The sequence below is a fragment of the Pinus tabuliformis genome, chromosome 3_1, assembly GCF_031772625.1.
Source record: "Pinus tabuliformis cultivar Carrire ecotype Pingquan chromosome 3_1, CPIR1, whole genome shotgun sequence".
NCBI lineage: Eukaryota > Viridiplantae > Streptophyta > Pinopsida > Pinales > Pinaceae > Pinus > Pinus tabuliformis.
The window spans coordinates 119,433,573-119,456,019 of NC_142301.1; the positions used below are offsets into that span (position 1 = coordinate 119,433,573).

Here is a 22,447-nt window from a genome sequence, read left to right on the forward strand (position 1 = left end):
TATTTGGGCATGTTTGAATAAAGTTATATAAAACAAACTCTATGGACTAGAAAAGCATATTGCTATAAGATTTCCCATTAATTTGAAATCAAGACATCAAAATAGGCATAAGAGGGAACACATTGAGCCTACTTGAATGCCTCCAAACTTTGTACTCTATTTACATTATTCTAGAATAGTCCAGTCTCTATGTTATTGATAATAGGTTGTAGCTTTTTTTAGAGGGGGCTGAGTGGGGGGGAGGTTTACAAAAAACACCTTGTTAAGACCAGCATTGTTTATGTAACTTACCTTATATTTTCTATAAACTTCTCTTTCATTCGTCAAATGAACAATTATATCTTGCTTCAATAGAACACATTTGCATTTAATACAACATTGATTTATAGTCACCACACTGAAACCAATAGTTATGAACACTGGTTTCTGTCAGGCAAATCTGGTCGTATTATTGTTGATTTTATTATGATGTGTACCTCATTTTTTTTCTATGGTCACGTATTAACAAATATCGATAAAAAATTACACTTCTAAAGATGTTTCCTTTTATAATGTCTTGGCAGGTGATTGAAGTGAAGCCTAACGGGATAACTTTGAAGAATGAAATTAGCAGGCGACAGTTACTGAAGTTAAGCGGTATAGAGTTACACTTTCGAATTAGCTGCGTGGTTAATTTATAAATGGAAAATCCTGTATTATCATCTCTCATTGAAATCATGAGTTAAATTAGGTAACTCAAACTTACTAGAACCATGAAACTTGAAGTGAATGTAGCTGCAATTGTGACAAAAGCTTAAAACATTAGGCTTTGGGGATTTATTAAATTGAGTTTTTCAAAAGGATATAGATATATAAAGTGTAAAGCAGTTAAAAATATTTATTCACTATTATTATAAAATTAACTATTCCAGAGGCAAGTCAATATATTGAAGTTTATATAATAGCATTCTGCACCCTCTTTTATGGTCTTTCGTTTTTCCTATTTGTTACTTTGTATTGCTTTTTATTTTTTAGAGAGGTTCCCTCATAGAACAGACATAAGATTCATGGCATCCCTTCTGGAACTTTCCTTAGATCCTTCTCATTCATATGATATGTCCTAGCTTAAGAGGAGCATGATAGGAACCAAGGATATTAGGAGCCTGCAATGCAAGCATGGTGCAAGATTTAGAAAGGTTTGGTAACTTGAGGTTAAACATACTATTCAAATAAAAGTTGGTTGTTGGGTTAGTGAAAGCGGGTAGTTAATATAACCCTCGTCTGGGTTCATCTCTATTTAAGTGACATGCTTGTTCTTGTGGATATGTACTCATAAATGCTACAATGATTGGGGCTAGGCGTGAATCTTGGGTCACTTTGGTGGAATAGATACGTCCAACTTGCGGCTACTATAGCTGAAAAGCTACCAGTTTGAATGATGCCAACCATTACCTCATAATGCTAACTTTGGTGTGTTAGGCTTATCATAATAAGTGGAATCTTAGTTCAAAAGAATACACTTACCATTTGATTTAGACACACAAATTTTGATTACCCAGGGAAGAATTAACTTGAGATACCCATAAATTTATGCCAAGAAATCCACTCCATTGATTCCTAAATTGTTGAAGCTATGCCTTTAGGGAATTGGTTACAATAGATCTTAATTTACAGAAAATAATTTTATGTTGTTTCTTCATTTAACAACATGAGATACTAGTTGCAAAAGTTAAATTAGAACAACTTGGAAATGTTAACAACAACAAACAAATACATGTAGGATTTACTATGGAGAACCCTCAATTCAGGAAAAATTCTATTATTAAAATGCATTGGCTTATACTCTCGAGAGAAAATTATAAAGCACATGTCCACGTGTTAAAGCTAGTGGTTACCTCTCATATTACATGAGGACACACTCAGTTGCATAGGACAAATATTTTGATGACATTGATTGATCATTTGATAGATGCAAGGGGTATTTTATGGGTGCACACACTTTGCCTAGAATTACCCTTATGCTATTTTATATTGACTAATTACCTTGATAGTTTGGTGTGTGTTGTTCAGAGGGAAGTGGATAGTGTACAATTACTTGCCTATGCCCTAGGAGCCTAGTGGAAGCACTAGTGATATCTTGATGTGTTTCCATAGGTATGATGGTACAATTGATTTATGATATGAGCATTTCATTTGGTTATTCATTTGTGAGACATGGTTAGATGGGATTTATGATACATTTTACCTAGGTGGTGATGTCTTTTGGTACAGTGAGTTATACTTCACTTGTTGAGGGCACACTTTATGGTTACATCACTTTATTAGAAAGTGCTTAGCTTCTTGACCCTTTTACTTTGGTTCTCAAGTGATTGTTGATGTAGATGATTTACACCCTCCTAGTGAGAGCATCCTAGCTCATGGTGTGGTTTTTTATGACCATTTCACTTTATTAGAGATGTATACCATAATTTATGTGGAGTGCTACCCTTTGTGCACACATTTTCACCTTGATTTGATCATATTGAGATAGGTTGACTTCCTTTTGACCACTTGGACCCTCCCTTACTAGAGCACTTGGGTTTATTTGCTTGTTTTTGTTGATTTTTTGTAGCATTAGGAGGTATTCCCGAATGACTAAAGAGGTCCCCATGTTGGTCTAAGAAAATAAAAATAAAAATATATACTTTGGAGCATCAAGTCGCCCTAGGAAGGTGAAGGGATGTGCCCCTTGCGGTTTTTCACACCATTCAACTTGTATAAATAGGCATTGTGATGCTTCATTTCTACACCAACGAAGAACAAGTCTAAGTAAGAAAAAATCAGATTTTCTAAGGTCTATCTTTCTTCATTGGATAGCCACACGTGTGATAGAGGGCCGAGTTTGATTGCTGTTGGCTGAGATTTGACCAGGTTGCAGGGTTGATTGCAGGGCATAGGAGTTCACTGCACGCTGTAGGAGTTGACCACAAGCCGCAGAGTTGACCGTAGGCCACAAGAGTTGACTGCAGGTCGTAGAGTTGACCGCATGTCGCAGAGTTGACTGTAGGCAGCAAGATTTGACCAGAGGGCGCAAGAGTTGACTGTAGGCAGCAAGATTTGACCAGAGGGCGCAAGAGTTGACCGCAGGCCGTAGAGTTGATTGCAAGCCATAGAATTGATCGCAGGCTGCAAAAGTTGGGTTGATCATAGGCCTCAAAATTGATCGTAGGTCTTAGAGTTGACCGCATGCTGCAGAGTTGATTGCAGGCTGCAAGATTTGACCGCAGGTTACAAAGTTGATTGCAGAATGCTAAAGTTGACCACAGGTTGACCGCATGCTGTAGAGTTGATTACAGGATGCAAGAGTTGACTGTAGGCTGCAAAGTTGATTGCAGAATGCTAGAGTTGACCACAGGTTGACTGCCTGAATAGCCTTGACTTTTGATTGGTTTTGACTAATATAGTCTTGTTGGAATTTGACCAGGTTTGACTGGAAATTTGACTTGGATATTGGCACATATTTCTAGACAAATCGTTGATTTGTAAATCTTGTTGAAGAATGATTTCTCCTAAAGAAAAGTTGTTGGGTTTTCTCCCAAGGTTGGGTTTCATGTTAATTTGGTAGCTCAGGGACAAATTCCCTCCATTGGACAATCTTCCTCATCTAGAGAAGCCCCAAATTGCCCTTGGAAGAATTTAATTTGGTTAAGGAAAAAATGTATTTTTAAAGTAAAAACCCACAATGACACAAAAATCAAGGTTGGCTTAGAAGACAAATTAGCCCTCCTCCAATGCCTATAAATACAAGTCAAGGCACCTCATTTGGAGACATCACATCAAGCATCTCTCTCTTCTCTCTATTGGTTCGTACATATGAAATATTGTAGGGTTCTCTTCATATATGCGAAGGGTTTGGAGGTAGTTCTGAAATCAACGTTGACTTTCTATTTGGGAGACTTTGAAAAGCATTGACCAACTTTGTTTTGTGACTCTTTGACTTGGTTTGACCAATTTTGGACTTGTTTGAAAGGCCATGTTGCCACGCAATCTAGCAAGGGTGCTAGGAGGGGTACCTAAGGGACAACTACTAGACCAAATCAGAACATTGGGACAAAGATCCACTGTCACCTCAGTGAGTGTCCCCTGCTCTTTACAGACTTTCACCGATGGGAGGAGTCTCGGTATGAGGGAAATCACTTGATTGGTAAGATCAATGATAAGGTATGGTGTGATTTCCAAGGTCCATTCACAGGAGAGACTTAAATAATGGCGCAGTGCTAATGGCTCTCCAAGAAAGGCTTATGAGGAGACCTAGACCTACGAGGAAAGGTTATTCAATTAAAAGGGATATTCCTAGACCTAAGGCATCGTAAGGAGGCAAGACCTCTTTAAGGGATTTATAAGATGACTACCATATAAGGTTTGACACCACTAGAGAGACCTATGGAAAATCCAAGCAAGACCTAGGGCTTGTAAAGATTATCAAGAGGATGATCTTCAATGATATTTCTAGGTCAAGCACGGATGAGAATGGATACAAAATGTTCAACTTCCTTAGAGTTTTTAAAGAGCAAGAGACCTTTGGAATGCCACTAACCAAACAAGTTTTAGAGGTAGAATCAATGTTGGAGCTAGGGCTTGAGATTTCTTTCAAACTAGCCATGGGAATTGCCTCAAATTGGGAGGGCTAATAGAGGACACTATAGCACAGTAACCTACCAATTCGCTCTCAAAACGACCACTCCTAAAGCAATTCGCACTAGGCCCTAGTTGACCTTCTAGGGTTAAGGCATAATTTGTAAAAGGTGAAAGAAATAGGTTTTAGTTTTGATCACCTAGGATTAAGACAAGTGCCTTGTCAATTGGGAGAAATGGAGTCAAGATTTCTTTTGATTTAAGGTCTTCTCTCTATCAAGGAGACCTATGTAGCTCTTTGCTAACCCTAAGGAAGTAACAACTCGACTATTATAGGTATTTATACTTCGCTTGGCAAGGATTGATGGAGATTCGAGGATGCAAGGTGCAAAACGAGCCTCTAGGAACATTCATTCACAATATCTAATGAGTAATGCATGCAATACTTCAATAATCCTAGTGTTTTCATGAATTCACATCAAATTAGGGCACATATAAGATTATGACAAGATATTCTATACATTAGACATGCAACATTGTAAGAAATAGCATCAAATGGCACTTACAAGATAATGCGAATATATCCATCCATCAAACTTGCAAATAGAAGCTCCAAGACAAGATAGCGAAAATCCCAAATATCAAAATGCATCAATAACATCCAATTTCGTCCATCAATCGCAAGTTAGAATTATTTCACAAGAGAAAATCCCAATCCAAATGATGGTGTGTTACAAAATGAGGCTCTTTTCAAATTATATGAATCTCTCATAAGTTTGAATGGACTAATTAGCCTAATGAAGCCCCCTAAAAATGTTTTAATGTGCAAAGTAACTATAACTTTGGTGACAAACCCACCAAATAGCTCAAATGTGTAAAATAAGCCTTCCTAATGAGGCCAAAATGATAAAATAATGGTGCAAAGGGTCGTTCGAGCCTAGATGAGTCCCCAATGTGCCATGACGAAGAGGAGGGCCCCAAAATGATGATCAAGGGGTTGGCCCCTTGATTTCCAAGAAAAACATCCCGTGGTGCTTCCAAGTGGCTGTGGGGCACAATCAATGGTCTCATGGGTCTCCAGTTGGATCAAACACGTTGATGCTCCATCATAAAAGGATAGAATGATGACATGTGCCCTCCTATGTCTCTCTGGATGAGACAAAACCCCACCTGGATCAACTGCCAAGTGGTCCAAGTGGATTAGGTGCAAATGTGTGGCCAGTTGGGCAACGTGGTCCAAGTGCATCATGATCTCTGTATGACTGGGGCATGAACAAGTAGTGTGTGGTGCTGAAGAAGCCCATGGCATGGCAATCAATGCTTTACTGCTCACCCTACAAGTGCCATTGTGACCGTCTGGAGGGCTTAAACCCTGTATCAAGAGACCAAGTCCAAGTGGAGGCCCATCTACAATCTTGTGTAAGGTCCAATGCATCTCCTCACCTTCCAGTACAACAATCCATTAGTGTAGTTGAGTAAATAAACTTGCTAACTAGGGGAAAAAGTGGACATTTCATAGTGGCATGCCTTTCCAAATGGGCTTTGGTGTGTACAGGTGTCATCAAGCTCTACAAGAGAGGTTAATAAAGGACCCTATTAGGTGGTTTCAATCTGTAAGGAACTAACAAGTCCATGGTACATCTATGAAATGGTAGGTGTCATGTGAAATGATGGCATAATAGAGTGGAGCAACAAGGAAGGCTCCAAGCTACATGCCATGGTACAAGGGTAGCTATAACAAGGGAAGCCTATACATTGGGTGTTTAGATGTAGAAGGGAGAAATCATGGTACATGAGTTACCCCGACCATTGTTTTTCCACCCTTCTTCATATGCCTTTTGCCTTTTATTGATTTTTCTTTCTTTTAACTGCTTGGGGCTTTAGGGGATGAGAGCATGATGTGTATAACAAAGCAATGATTACCCCCTTAAGGTTGGGTAGTTCATCGCCTACCAGGGCTTGGGACAATCACGAGTTCCTCAATGATGCAGGGGGGCACTCATATGGGCCCTAGGAACCAGGGTGATGGCCATAGGGGGCAGAGCTCACATTTGGCTTTTGCCCATGTGCTAAATTTTTATATCCCAACCATATTTTGCATTTTGTGGTACATTTCTTATTGTAAATAGCCCAATTATGCTTTTAACTTTCTTTTTAGCGCATCAACCTTTGGGGCATCGTTCCAGGGATTAGGGCTGACCCAAAGTGTGGACAAGAGGAGGGGGAAGCGAACTCCTTATGGACCCAATGGACAAATGTTGACCTAGATAGGAAAAGTGTGAAAAAGGGTTATGATGAGCGGAGGGGAGTGAGATATATGGTGTCGGGGTAGTGGGGACCACACAACCAAAATCTGGGTTTCCTACATAGTGCCACTCCTAAAGCTAGTAGCCAATAGAGGAGATCCCATGGGACCAGGATACAAGATTAACCACCAAGTTGGGATAAGGGAACAAGGGTACAATGCAAGCCCATTCTTATTGCCAAATCCCCCCACTAATCCATGTCCAAATGTGTCCAAGAAAAGTAAGTATAGACACCCAATTACATAATGAAAAGCCATACCTTCGGGGTTGGAAGGCCCACACCTTCAAACATACGATTATAATAGATGGGTGAGGGCACACAATAACTAGCTTAGGTGGCAAAGAATGGTGGCACATCGAGCTATCTAGTGGTTGCAAGGGGTTGCTGGTTGTTGGTTGAAGACAAATCTAGGAGAAAATTTCTCTATAGGGGTCACCCACTGGTGGTGGGTAACAGGTTGCATTTATTGGCACAAATACCAAGGAAATATGGGCACTTTGAATGTAGTTGACTGCAAACTTTCTCTCTTTGTTTACTAGGTTTGATCATGATTTTTTGGAGGTCGAATCTTTTGATTGTTGATCGAGCTCTTGGAGGATAGTTTTGACCATTGACTTGTGACTGGTTAGGGCTTCTTTGACTGCTGTTGACTTTGAGCATAATTGCAGATTTGATAGTTTGACCAGATTTGATTTTTGGGTTCATCTAGTAGACTTTGGATGTTGGTTTTGTTGGATGGTCAAAGATTTGACTTTGACTTTGTTGTTGATGAATGGAATCATTGTATCTCTCTGTTGAACATTTTATGACAATCTAATAAGAAGAAGAATTTGAAAGGGTTTTCCCTGTTGTGGGTTTTTCCTTGGTATTTGACCAAATTTGGTATCTCTTGTTATTGCTCTTGATTGTCTCTTACTGTTTGTTGACCTCTACCGGTCAACTACCCATGCAGTACACCCCATTTTTCTTGCAAAGAAAAGGGGCAGCACCTGATCAGCGTGTCCGTGCCATCCAGCAGTCATCAGCAGCTTGATCAATCTAATTGTAAACCCACTCTGCATGTATTAATTGTAAATAATCTTAGCAGATATGAGTCATGTATGTGAATTGCCTAGGTGGACCTAACTTTCTAGTGGTAATCTACGTCCCGGAAGGTTTTTTTGTCTCACCGATCCATGGATCGGCAGAGTTTTCCTTCAAACCTGACCCCAAAGCCGGGATGGATTTTGTCATTGGAATTTTAGGAGAATCCTAGTGTGTTGATCTGCTAGATTATAGTTGTGTCGCAGAACTGGGTGATTTGTGAGGGTCTATGTTAAAGGGGTTTTCTCCCTTAAGATGTAAATTGTAAAAGTCATGATGTAATGTGTCCTGAGGGTCGAAAAATGTTTTAAATCCCCTCATGAGTCCTAAGTCCTAGGTCCTAGGTGATGTTTCCGAAGGCTTAGTTCGATGATCCATTTTAAAATGAATTAAGAAATTAAAAAATGGATAAAAATAATAAAATAATAAAATAAATAAAAATTAAAAAATGAAATGAATAAAAAATAATAAAAAAATAAAAAAAAATAAAGCAAAAACCCTAACTAATAAAATAATAATATTTTAAGTGAATAAATCGACGGATGAGATCAAGAGATGTCTTGATCCTCATCAACGATCGAGATCATTTCTACATGGATCACTCGAACTAGCCGTTGGGATCATTTCCTTTAAATAGGGTGCTAGGGGTCATTTTCAGATCATTCGATCTGTGAGTCTGGTACTGAAGAAGCTCTCTTGTAAATCTGTTTCTAGTTAATAAAAGAAGACTTTGGGGTCCATATTCTGCTGGTGTTACTCTCTTGAAATGCTGTGAGATTGTTTAAGTTTCTGCATATTTTATTTTCAGCCATTAATAATAGCTTTTTTGTAGAGTAGTGTGAGCACAGGTATCTTGTTCACTTGCTAGGGTTTGAGTGTTGTTATGGTTTCTGAAGTAATGACAGGTATCTCCATTACTTTTTGAGATCTAGCAGCACTTTTGCCCTCTTTACTGATGGTTGTTCTGAGCTGTGCAGAAAAACCCTTATTGAAGAAGATTTGGTGGGCGTTAGGGGAAGTTCTCGGCTGAACCAGCCAACTCCCGCAAGCATTTTTCGCTGAGCCCAGTTGGATTTGATCCTGGGTCTATCATTCAGTTTTATTTTCTGATTTGCATGAGAGATTTTCTGAAGTTTTTTTTCACAATGACAATCTGAAATTTCTGTTCTTTAAATATTTTCTGTGCTTATTGATGAATCTGGCTGCTAAGGGGCCAAATTTGTAAATTAATCAGCTGTCTTAGGGTTTCAGAATTTTCTGATCTAGGGTTTCAATTTTAGTTTTGCTTAGGTCAGGTTAATTTAGGATTTTGATTTTGGTTTTTATTATTTTTGGGTGATTTCAGGTGGCAGAAGCAAACACCAGGTATCGATATGAGGGCCAAGCCACGCAGACCTCCATCATTTAAAGTTGCAAACCATACGATCAAAGCCGTCTGAAAACGCAAGGCATCGAAGCTGAAAAGAGATTATTAGTTGTGTCCTTGCATCCATTGTCTGAGCCGCAGTCTATCAGCATAAAGGCATACTGCAGATGGCGTGACTGCTAGACGGTAATCATACTGTGGGTTATCTGAATCCGTGAGCATTTTTCCGTATGATCCACGCACCTGCAAATAAATGATACGGGCCAGATGATAAAGGAAAGTTCTCTGCGGCTAAGAGATCATTCAAACGTCAGTCAATCACTGCGCAATCCACGCAGCCAATCATCACTGTGGGTTATCTGCGTCTCTCAGGAGATCGATCCACAGGCTATCACTGGCTCAGAGGGTTTCCACACATAAATCGTGCCCATTTCTCAACAACGGAACAGCTGAAGAACCAGGTAGCATACTACACAATCAATATCGTGGATGCGTTTTTGTATCAGTCCTGTGGTATAATATAAAAACCGATTCCATCCACGTCAATCCGAAAGCAGCGCCGAGATTCAACGCTGGCTCGTCCGCCGTCCTGAACTGGAAACCGCAGAAGTGTTTACGCTCTGCTCCACTCACCGCAAACGCACAGTCTCAAATCGATACCAACGGCTCAGAAAGCGATTCAAGTCCAGCCATCGTCTTCACGTATACTTGTGTGTTGTTGGTAAGATCGTTTTTGTTTTTTTTTCTCTGTCGCCGTCTTATTGCATCACGTATTTCAGTCAATCCAGGGTTACGCTTCTTCCTCCGGAAGCTGAGACGTCATAAGTTTCAACGTTTTTGATTTTTGGTTCTTCGATTTTTTCATAATTTCGTAGGTTAAGCGTAGATTTGTTTTGTTTAACGTAGATTTCCTTTTTTATTTGAATTTGTTTTAGTTACGTATTTTAATTCTTAGATTTTAATAGTTTCCTGTTTTAGTTTCATATAAACTCACAAAAAAAAAAAGAAATGTCGTATATGCCCTTTTTTAGGATTTAATTTTTTTAGTTTTATATTATTTATGTTTTAGATTAGCTTTAGGTTAGATTTTAATTTATTTTTAAGTTTGGTTTAGGATTAAGCTTAGTTTTAATTAGATTTTGATTTAGTTTTTGTTTTAATTAGATTTTATGTTTAAAGTTTTCATAAATTTTAGATTTAGATTATTTTTATAATGAAAAAAAAATAAAAAATAAAAAAAAATAAAAAGATTTTTGGTTTAGTTTAATTTTTTATTTATAGTTTAGTTTTAGAATAGATTTTAAATTTTAAATTTTTTAGATTTTTAATTTTCATTTTTATAATATTGAAAAAAAAAAAAAAAAAAAAAAAAGATTTAATTTAAAAAAAAAATAAAAAAATATAAAAATCTCGTGGAAAATTATTTTGCCAGATTCAATGGTTTTTCATTGTCATATCTTTCATGCTGAGATCTAAATTTTCAAGTCGAGATGCGAAATTGATATCTGGTTAATGGTTTATGATTCGTGGTGGTTTAAAGCATTCATTTTTTTTTGAAAATTCTCAATTGCTGGATATCGTTTTGGTCATTCTAAGAGCATTGTGATTTAGCTGATGATAGATGATTGCTGTTCATGGTCCATATTTTTATATCATTTAACAAGTAATCGTTTTAACCACAATCTCCTAAGGCTCTGGTCTGCTAAATTAATCAAATCCATCGAGTGCTTTTTATATCGTATCTCGTGTCTCCCAACCAACTGGTCGACAGTTGGTCTCATCATCTCACAGGGACTACCCCCCTTAGCCGCGGGAGACAGGCTTAAACGGAGGGATCGGGGATAAGAGTGACAGCCCCCGGTCTGAGCGTTGTCGTGTCAATCTGCGCGACAACATTTTTTGGCGCCGTTGCTGGGGACATTGTTTTCTCGGCGTTTCAACGACAATCTTTTTTCTCATTTCTTATCTTTTCATCTGGCCCGGCAGCGCCAACATTTTTTGGCGCCGTTGCCGGGGACAGAGTTTTTCTGTTCCTGGAAGTTTCATCGACATTCACCTTCTCATCTTTCTCATCTCTCATTTTGAGCTGGCAAATTCAACCTTTTGGGTTATCATTTGGATCTTTTATTGCTTTATTTTTCGCCATATCAGTGGCATATCTTCGGTTTGTTTCTTGTTTGGGTGGCGACTCCACTTTCTCATTTTTCCCAGACAAGAAGCTTTCCTCATATCTGCTTGTGGTTACTTTTTGGATCCTAGAATCAGATTCATTGTTCAAGTGGCGACTCCACTTCTTTCATCTCTTAATTTTCTTGAGCATAAATCTCTTTCTATCATCCATTTGATCCCTTATTGTTCATCATGGATTATTCATGTAAACCATGTCATTTTACTGATAATCTCCATGATCTTCCGAAAGAGGCCATTTCTAAATTATTTAAGTTCTCGGGTGATGATCCGGTCGCTGTTAGACATCATTTAAACATGTTTACTTGTGTAATGATCATATATTGTAGACTTCCTCAATATAATCATGAAGATTTCAAGATGCGTCTATTTGTCCATTCTTTAGAGGGTGATGCCTTGAATTGGTTTAATAATTTTCCTAATGATTTTTTCACTTCTTTACAAGACATTCTCAATGCTTTTAAAGATAGATATGATAGTCCAAACAGCTTGCCTTCTACCTCTAAAATTGTGCAAACGAAAGAAAGTAATCTTATAAAAAATCCAGCTGTTGAAGAAAGTTTTCAAGATCAGAATGTGTCATCCACCGGAAATATCGCAGACCAAGTTCATGATAGTGAAAAATCAGGGACAAATGACAATGAAAAGGAAGAGCAAAAGCAAATTATACAAGATCTAATGGAGGCTAATCAAACTAATTATGTCAATGACGTGAGAACTTTGTGCACCCACCTTGAAAAACGTAATAGGGAGATAGAGATTATGCAAAATCAGCATGCTAAGGAAATTGAGGCCATGAAAATTAAATATGAAACAGAAATTAGAAGCATGCAAAGCAAGATGTCAGTCTTAGAGGAAAATATGGTGACCATGAAAGCTGATCATGATAGGGAAATTGACTCTATGACGTTCAATCATAACAATCAGTTGGCTGACATGCAAGCGAATCATAAAGAAGAAATAAATTTCATGCAACATTGCTTGATGGACATAAAGGAAAAGAATGATAAAGTAATAAAACACATGCAAGAACACCATGCCATACAAATCAGTGCTATAAGGGATGAATGCTCTAGTCAGATGGATGCCATTAGAATACAAGTTCAAAAGATTCAACAATGGTCAGATGATAAGAGAAACCAGGAGCCTTCTCATTTGCCGCAACAAGTTCCATCTTATTATGAGGAGGTCATTAGGTGGTTAATTGAAGGTGATCCGGATAGACTTAAGAATGATAAAGATCAGATGCAGGTTAAAGAAAGACATATCACGCATACTTCATCTGATAGTTTTGAAACAAAAAGTTCCAGGTCATCAGTAATTCAACCTGCCAGAAAGAAAAAACGTAAGAGAAAGAAAATAAGAAGAAGATTTGATGCATCAGACGGCCGTGAGCAGCTTGATTTTCGGATAGGAAAGAGTCCTACCATATGCAAAATTGGACATGGCACATCCGACAAGCAGCCAACAGATTTGCCTGAAAGCAGGCAAATGCTCAGTATGCACTTTATTGAACACATCTGATGCCATGGGGCATCTTTTGTATCGTATTTTTAACCCTACTCTTTGTTTTTTCGCATTTTCATTTCTGCTTTAGATAGTTAATAAATGAAGAGCTTTTTTCTTTCCTGTGCTTAATGTATATGCTGATTTTTGGATGGACGCTACTTATTTTTGTGTTGTATGGATGCAGATTCTGGATTCTCACATTCCTGCAAGCAGCAACGTCTCCCCAAGTAGAGCCAGATGTTGACCTCTACCGGTCAACTACCCATGCAGTACACCCCATTTTTCTTGCAAAGAAAAGGGGCAGCACCTGATCAGCGTGTCCATGCCATCCAGCAGTCATCAGCAGCTTGATCAATCTAATTGTAAACCCACTCTGCATGTATTAATTGTAAATAATCTTAGCAGATATGAGTCATGTATGTGAATTGCCTAGGTGGACCTAACTTTCTAGTGGTAATCTACGTCCCGGAAGGTTTTTTGTCTCACCGATCCATGGATCGGCAGAGTTTTCCTTCAAACCTGACCCCAAAGCCGGGATGGATTTTGTCATTGGAATTTTAGGAGAATCCTAGTGTGTTGATCTGCTAGATTATAGTTGTGTCGCAGAACTGGGTGATTTGTGAGGGTCTATGTTAAAGGGGTTTTCTCCCTTAAGATGTAAATTGTAAAAGTCATGATGTAATGTGTCATGAGGGTCGAAAAATGTTTTAAATCCCCTCATGAGTCCTAAGTCCTAGGTCCTAGGTGATGTTTCCGAAGGCTTAGTTCGATGATCCATTTTAAAATGAATTAAGAAATTAAAAAATGGATAAAAATAATAAAATAATAAAATAAATAAAAATTAAAAAATGAAATAAATAAAAAATAATAAAAAAATAAAAATAAAATAAAGCAAAAACCCTAACTAATAAAATAATAATATTTTAAGTGAATAAATCGACGGATGAGATCAAGAGATGTCTTGATCCTCATCAACGGTCGAGATCATTTCTACATGGATCACTCGAACTAGCCGTTGGGATCATTTCCTTTAAATAGGGTGCTAGGGGTCATTTTCAGATCATTCAATCTGTGAGTCTGGTACTGAAGAAGCTCTCTTGTAAATCTGTTTCTAGTTAATAAAAGAAGACTTTGGGGTCCATATTCTGCTGGTGTTACTCTCTTGAAATGCTGTGAGATTGTTTAAGTTTCTGCATATTTTATTTTCAGCCATTAATAATAGCTTTTTTGTAGAGTAGTGTGAGCACAGGTATCTTGTTCACTTGCTAGGGTTTGAGTGTTGTTAGGGTTTCTGAAGTAATGACATGTATCTCCATTACTTTTTGAGATCTAGCAGCACTTTTGCCCTCTTTACTGATGGTTGTTCTGAGCTGTGCAGAAAAACCCTTATTGAAGAAGATTTGGTGGGCGTTAGGGGAAGTTCTCGGCTGAACCAGCCAACTCCCGCAAGCATTTTTCGCTGAGCCCAGTTGGATTTGATCCTGGGTCTATCATTCAGTTTTATTTTCTGATTTGCATGAGAGATTTTCTGAAGTTTTTTCACAATGACAATCTGAAATTTCTGTTCTTTAAATATTTTCTGTGCTTATTGATGAATCTGGCTGCTAAGGGGCCAAATTTGTAAATTAATCAGCTGTCTTAGGGTTTCAGAATTTTCTGATCTAGGGTTTCAATTTTAGTTTTGCTTAGGTCAGGTTTATTTAGGATTTTGATTTTGGTTTTTATTATTTTTGGGTGATTTCAGGTGGCAGAAGCAAACACCAGGTATCGATCTGAGGGCCAAGCCACGCAGACCTCCATCATTTAAAGTTGCAAACCATACGATCAAAGCCGTCTGAAAACACAAGGCATCGAAGCTGAAAAGAGATTATTAGTTGTGTCCTTGCATCCATTGTCTGAGCCGCAGTCTATCAGCATAAAGGCATACTGCAAATGGCGTGACTGCTAGACGGTAATCATACTGTGGGTTATCTGAATCCGTGAGCAGTTTTCCGTATGATCCACGCACCTGCAAATAAATGATACGGGCCAGATGATAAAGGAAAGTTCTCTGCGGCTAAGAGATCATTCAAACGTCAGTCAATCACTGCGCATTAATCCACGCAGCCAATCATCACTGTGGGTTATCTGCGTCTCTCAGGAGATCGATCCACAGGCTATCACTGGCTCAGAGGGTTTCCACACATAAATCGTGCCCATTTCTCAACAACGGAACAGCTGAAGAACCAGGTAGCATACTACACAATCAATATCGTGGATGCGTTTTCGTTTCAGTCTTGTGGTATAATATAAAAACCGATTCCATCCACGTCAATCCGAAAGCAGCGCCGAGATTCAACGCTGGCTCGTCCGCCGTCCTGAACTGGAAACAGCAGAAGTGTTTACGCTCTGCTCCACTCACCGCAAACGCACAGTCTCAAATCGATACCAACGGCTCAGAAAGCGACTCAAGTCCAGCCAGCGTCTTCACGTATACCTGCGTGTTGTTGGTAAGATCGTTTTTGTTTTTCTCTGTCGCCGTCTTATTGCATCACGTATTTCAGTCAATCCAGGGTTACGCTTCTTCCTCCAGAAGCTGAGACGTCATAAGTTTCAACGTTTTTGATTTTTGGTTCTTCGATTTTTTCATAATTTCGTAGGTTAAGCGCAGATTTGTTTTGTTTAACGTAGATTTCCTTTTTTATTTGAATTTGTTTTAGTTACGTATTTTAATTCTTAGATTTTAATAGTTTCCTGTTTTAGTTTCATGTAAACTCACAAAAAAAAAAGACATGTCGTATATGCCCTTTTTTAGGATTTAATTTTTTTAGTTTTATATTATTTATGTTTTAGATTAGCTTTAGGTTAGATTTTAATTTATTTTTAAGTTTGGTTTAGGATTAAGCTTAGTTTTAATTAGATTTTGATTTAGTTTTTGTTTTAATTAGATTTTATGTTTAAAGTTTTCATAAATTTTAGATTTAGATTATTTTTATAATAAAAAAAAAAGTAAATAAATAAATAAAAAAAAAAAAGATTTTTGGTTTAGTTTAATTTTTTATTTATAGTTTAGTTTCAGAATAGATTTTAAATTTTTTAGATTTTTAATTTTCATTTTTATAATATTGAAAAAAAAAATAAAAAAAAAAAAAGATTTAATTTAAAAAAAAAAAAATATAAAAATCTCGTGGAAAATTATTTTGCCAGATTCAGTGGTTTTTCATTGTCATATCTTTCATGCTGAGATCTAAATTTTCAAGTCGAGATGCGAAATTGATATCTGGTTAATGGTTTATGATTCGTGGTGGTTTAAAGCATTCTTTTTTTTTTGAAAATTCTCAATTGCTGGATATCGTTTTGGTCATTCTAAGAGCATTGTGATTTAGCTGATGATAGATGATTGCTGTTCATGGTCCATATTTTTATATCATTTAACAAGTAATCGTTTTAACCACAATCTCTTAAGGCACTGGTCTGCTAAATTAATCAAATCCATCGAGTGCTTTTTATATCGTATCTCGTGTCTCCCAACCAACTGGTCGACAGTTGGTCTCATCATCTCACAGGGACTACCCCCCTTAGCCGCGGGAGACAGGCTTAAACGGAGGGATCGGGGATAAGAGTGACAGCCCCCGGTCTGAGCGTTGTCGTGTCAATCTGCGCGACAACACTGTTCATTGCAATTACTGTTCTATCTACAATTTATATTGATCATTGGAAGATTAAATTGTTTTGGAAAGATTGCTAATTGAAGATAATAATTGAGCTAAAGTGATTGTAACAACATAGAATAGTGGAAAATTAACATGGGATTAGAGCTAAGGTGAAGAACAAGTCCAAGGAGACAAGAATCAAGAGCAATCATCTTTGAAAGGAGTTGAAGGAGCCTATTTGATTTGGACAAGATGACTACCTCTTTCTTCAAGGATAATGAGAAGTTGGGTGATTCATCAAACTTTGTTGCTTGGAAGATCAGGTTGGAAGTTATATTGGATGACAATGATGTTTTGGAATATGTGCAAGGAAAGGTACCTGAGCCTATGAAGAATGCTTCCGTTGCTATCAAGTCCAAGTACAAGAAAGGTGACCTCAAAGCCAAGAAAATTCTCATTGATGGTTTGCAAGATCATTTACTTGTTTATGTTGGAAGCTTGAAAAAATTGAAGGATATCTATGATAAGCTGGTTGGGATGTATGAAGTCAACAACCTGAACCACATCCTCTCCTTGAAGAACAAACTCAAGGAATTGAAAATGAACAAGGGAGAATTTGTGCAATCCTATATCATGAGGGTATCCCAACTAAGGGATCAATTGCACACTGCTGGTGAGCCTATATATGATAAAGAGTTGGCGATGATCACTCTTCAAGGTCTTCCTCCTATTTGGGAAACATTCATTACTACTATAAGCAACAATAATAGACTCCCGACATTTGATGAGCTCGTTGGACAATGCACACAAGAGGAAACCAAGATGATTGCTCGAGGAAGGATTCAAAAGCATGAAGAAGGAGAGCCCTTTGCATTTGTTGTACAAGACAAGAAGAGGAAAGGTAGAGGGAGACCATCCAATCCAAGAAAGTCTTCTCTCGAATCCAAGGAATCTAAGAGAAGGTTTAGAAAAGACAAGTCTCAAGTTGAATGCTTCAACTGCCACAAGTATGGTCACTATGCCTGAGACTGTCCAAGAAAGAGAGATGCTCCAAGATCCAACTGAGGCTACAACAACAACAAGTATAATGATAGGAGAAGAAGCGATTATAGAATAAGAGGTGATGATAGAAGAAGAAGAGATGCCCCTGATGATCGAGAAGATAACTATCGTCCTCAAAAGAGAACTAGAAATCCTAGGCATGAAAATAATGTAGCTGCTAGCCAATCTAAATACATTCTTATTTCTGCTCTTTCTAGTTCTTCCCCTCTAGATTCATATGATAGTTGGTTGGTAGATAGTGGGGATTCTAGAAATTTCTTTGGGTATAAGGAAGTCCTCTGAAATTTGTCTGAGATGGAGACAAATTTAAAGATCATTCTCGGGGACAACGCTACTTATCTTGTGAGACATTTTGGTTCTGTCAAATTTCGTTTGGACTGTAGGGAATCCATTCTTCTTCATGATGTTATGTATGTTCTGGGACTAAAGAAGAACTTGTTATCCATATCCACCTTGGAAGACAAAGGGTTGAGAGTAGCTTTTAGAAGAGGAAAAGTCCTCATATGGCCTATGGAATCCCGCATGAGGGATGCATTCACATTGGGATCTAGAAATGGAAAACTTTATAGAGTCATGGAAGGCCTTTGCTGATAATGGTCTACGGCATTAATCATAAAAGTGAGCTATGGCATTGAAGTTTGGCACATCTACATTATGAAGTGTGAAAAATCGATGACCTGATTCCTATTGCAACAAACTGATGATATTTCTACTATTTGTTAAATTCCTTTAAACAAATTATTTGCAGTTTTCTACAACAAATATCGAAATACATACACTGCAGTCTACGCAAAATAAATATTGCGGAAACTAAATACTGCACTGGAGAGAAATAAACACACACATTTACACAGTTGTTTTTGGACAATGTCCCCAGAAAAACCCAACTTGGGAAAATTGGTGCAACAACTGAGGGTTTTATTATTATGCAGTAGTTTCTTAGTACAAATCGTTAGATGCCCAAACTAGAAATTTGTTCCAGAGAATAAATTGGCAAAGAGTTAGTGAGAAAAATCTCACACTGTTACTGGAGATTCGACACAAATCAGGTTCTGGAAGGCTAACCCCACGATGCCTCTGCGTCAACCTACACAGATCTGCGTCACAATCTTTAGGCTCTGCATCACCTCCTCTGATCTCTTGCTGTCTGGAAATTCGACCCTCTGGCCCTCCGGTCTCACACCCCGACTTCTGGCACTAGATCTCGACTCTCCCAGTTGAATTTTGAACTCCCTCTGAAGCTCTGCGCTGCCTCTGCATGGCACTGCGTTGCCTCTCTGAACCTCTTTATGCCTTCTATGCCTTATACTCTCCGAATCTGGAAAACTCTCCTTCGGACTACTATCCTTGCTCCTCACTGCAAGAAGATCACTTGATCTCTCTCCGACAACTCAATGCTGCTACTCTTGAGAAATTCGATCTCTTGATCTCTCTCACTCAATGTGTTCTCCAAGTGCCCATCAAGCTCCTTCTTATAATCTCTCGTTGGAGCACCAACGACCAAGATTAAAACATAATCAAGGGCTAAGATTAACTGGGAGTTGATCCTCGTCTTCTTCTAGAAGATTCACACCAGATTTAATTAATACCCTTTAATTAACCAGATTTCCTAAGTTTAGACTTAGGGAACCATTTAAAAAAGTTAATTATTTTAATTAAATCATCTTTATGTGGAATTTTCTCAAACGATTTTTGGGTATTGGAGAATGCTCGTGTTTTAGCCTCTCTGCAAAATCTCGAGGCTAGAGCACATCCGATGCTACAGAAATCAACACTCCCTCTTAGCGAGGAATGTGCTCTAGTGCTACAACCTACTGAAGCATCACTCTATCTCTGCACCATCTCCTGATGCGCTGTTGATGTTTGGCTGTTGCTGCCCACCACCCACTACCCACACTATCGACATAAGTTTTGAGATCATGCTCATCTAGAAGGCAGGAAATCCTAGCATTCCAGATCACATAGTTGGAGGCTCCGTCCAAGCGATCTTGATCTCTCAACCCAGCTGATGTCATCTCTCCTGAAAAAAAGTCGAATTGCTTCCTTGTCTCCTTTGCGCAACTGCTTCCCAACTATTTGCACTCCCTTCTAGAGTGAGAAATCTTGCACACAACTACTGCTGTTATGCTGGGAAAATTCAAACTTCTTGGCTAGAAGTCCTATGAGGAAGGAATTCCTTCAGTATGTGCTCTCCTCTCCTTCTGATGCTATTATGCCAACAACTGCTACAAAAATGACTGTGTCCGAGCTGAAGATCTGCTTTGCGTGGAAACTGCTGCGTTGCTCCCTCTACCTCTGCGAATCTTCGATCCGGAAAATTTACTCTTTGCCGACTCACTCAGAGAAATAATTTTCCACGAAAATTAGCCCCCCTGGTCAATGGACTGTCCTGCCACTTTGGGGTTTCGAAATGTTGCCTACGCAGTGTTTTCGAACTCCCTCTTCCGCCTGCAACTGAGCTCTTCTGCTTATGATTTGCGCAGTGTTTTCGAACTCTCTCTTCCGCTTGCAACTGAGCTCTTCTGCTTACGATTTGTGCTCTGATACCATGTGAAAAACCGAAGACCCAATTCCTACTGCAACAAACTGATGATATTTCTCCTATTTGTTAAATTCCTTTAAACAAATTACTTGCAGTTTTCTACAACAAATATCGAAATACATACACTGTAGCCTACACAAAATAAATACTGCGGAAACTAAATACTGCACTAGAGAGAAATAAACACACACATTTACACAGTTGTTTTTGGACAATGTCCCCAGAAAAACCCAACTTGGGAAAACCAGTGCAGCAGCTGAGGGTTTTATTATTATGCAGTAGTTTCTGAGTACAAATCGTTAGATGCCCAAACTGGCAATCTGATACAGAGAATAAACTGGCAAAGAGTTAGTGAGAAAAATCTCACACTGTTACTGGCGATTCGACCTTGATTAGGCTTTGGAAGGCTAGCCCCACACTGCCTCTGCGCAACCTCTACGTCAACCTACGCAAATCTGCGTCACAATCTCTAGGCTTTGCATCACCTCCTCCTTTGATCTCTTACTGTCTAGAAATTCGATCCTCTGGTCCTTCGGTCTCACACCTCGATTTCTGAACCTAGATCTTGACTCTCCCAACTGAATTTCAAACTCCCTCTAAAGCTCTGCGCTACCTCTCTGTGGCACTGCGCTTCCTCTCTGAACTTCTCTATGCCTTCTCTGCCTTGCACTCTCCAGATCTGGAAAACTCTCCTCCGGACTACTATCCCTGCCCCTCACTGCAAGAAGATCACTCGATCTCTCTCTGGAAACTCAACGCTACTACTCTTGAGAAATTCGATCTCTTGATCTCTCTCACTCGATGTGTTCTCCAAGTGCCCATCAAGCTCCTTCTTATAATCTCTTGTTGGAGCACCAACGACCAAAATTTAAAACATAATCAAGGGCTAAGATTAACTGGGAGTTGATCCTCGTCTTCTTCTAGAAGATTCACACAAGATTTAATTAATACCCTTTAATTAACCAAATTTCCTAAGTTTAGACTTAGGGAACCATTTAAAAAAGTTAATTATTTTAATTAAATCATCTCTAGGTGGAATTTTCCCAAACGATTTCTGGGTATTGGAGAATGCATGTGTCTTAGCCTCTCTGCAAAATCTCGAGGCTAGAGCACATCTGATGCTACAAAAATCAACATGAAGCCCTACTGAAATTGAAGAAGTTAGTCTCTAGGATGTGTGATGTCAAGCTAATCATGATGGAGTATGTCTGAGATGTGCTAGTGCGAAGAAGACAAGGGGACCATTCCCCTCCAGCAAGAATAAGACCAATGAAATTCTTCAACTCATTCATTCTAACCTTTGTGAACCCATGCCAATGCACTCTCTTCCTGGCCATCTCTATTATATCATTCATTGGTGACTTCTCTAGGAAACCATGGATTTACAATTTAAAGTTTAAGGATGAGGCTTTTGATATGTTCAAGGAGTTCAAGGCGCTAATAGAGAATCAAACAGGGAAGAAAATTAAGGTCTTAAGGTCTGACAATGGTGGAGAGAAAATGAGTTTGTTGACTTCTGCAAGAAGGAAGGTATCAAGAAGGAGACTATTGTACCATACAATCCCGAATAAAATGGTGTGGCTGAAAGGAAGAATAGGTCCATAGTAGAAGCAACTCGTGCCATGCTGCATGATCAAAAGCTGTCGAAGTTCCTTTGGGGAGAAGCTACAAATACAATAGTCTATGTACAAAAAAGGGTTCCTCATCAAGCTTTCGATAATAAGACTCCTGAAGAAATATTCACAGGTGTGAAGCTTGATATTGGACATCTCAGGATATTTGGTTGCCCCATATACTTTTATGTGCCGAAGGATAAGAGGAACAAGCTGGAAGCCACCGGAAAGAAAGGTACATTTGTTGGGTATTGTGAAAATTTTAAAGCATTTAAAATATATATATATCTGGTCGAAGGAAGTTCGAGTTTAGTAGGGATATAACCTTCGATGAAGATGCTGCCCTCGAAAAAGCAAGGGACCCTCCTCTGCCTCCTGAGAAGAAAGATGATGATATGGACTTACTAGAAGGCCCTTCTGAGCCCGAATCGGAGAAAGATGTTGGTGATGATCCCATGGAGCCTATGGACCCATTAGATCCTCCTCCATGTGATCCCCCTGCCAAGAAGTGTTAATTTTTGCAACTGCGGTCAAATTCCACCTTGGACAGATC

The 22,447-nt window shown here is 38.6% G+C and overlaps 1 protein-coding gene across 4 annotated transcripts in view; it reads left to right on the forward strand.

Annotated features, from left to right (window-relative positions):
- The window catches only part of MGT10 (magnesium (Mg) transporter 10), a 422,030-nt gene that overhangs the window by 34,908 nt on the left and 364,675 nt on the right, over nucleotides 1-22,447 (forward strand). For all 4 annotated transcript variants that reach the window (XR_016255682.1, XM_089410877.1, XM_089410876.1 and 1 more), the window contains exon 2: nucleotides 564-636. Coding sequence is in view for 3 of the 4 variants with exons in the window: in XM_089410877.1 (XP_089267003.1) it covers nucleotides 564-636 (73 nt within the window). In the remaining variant the exon portion in view is untranslated. The remainder of the gene's footprint in view (nucleotides 1-563; nucleotides 637-22,447) is intronic.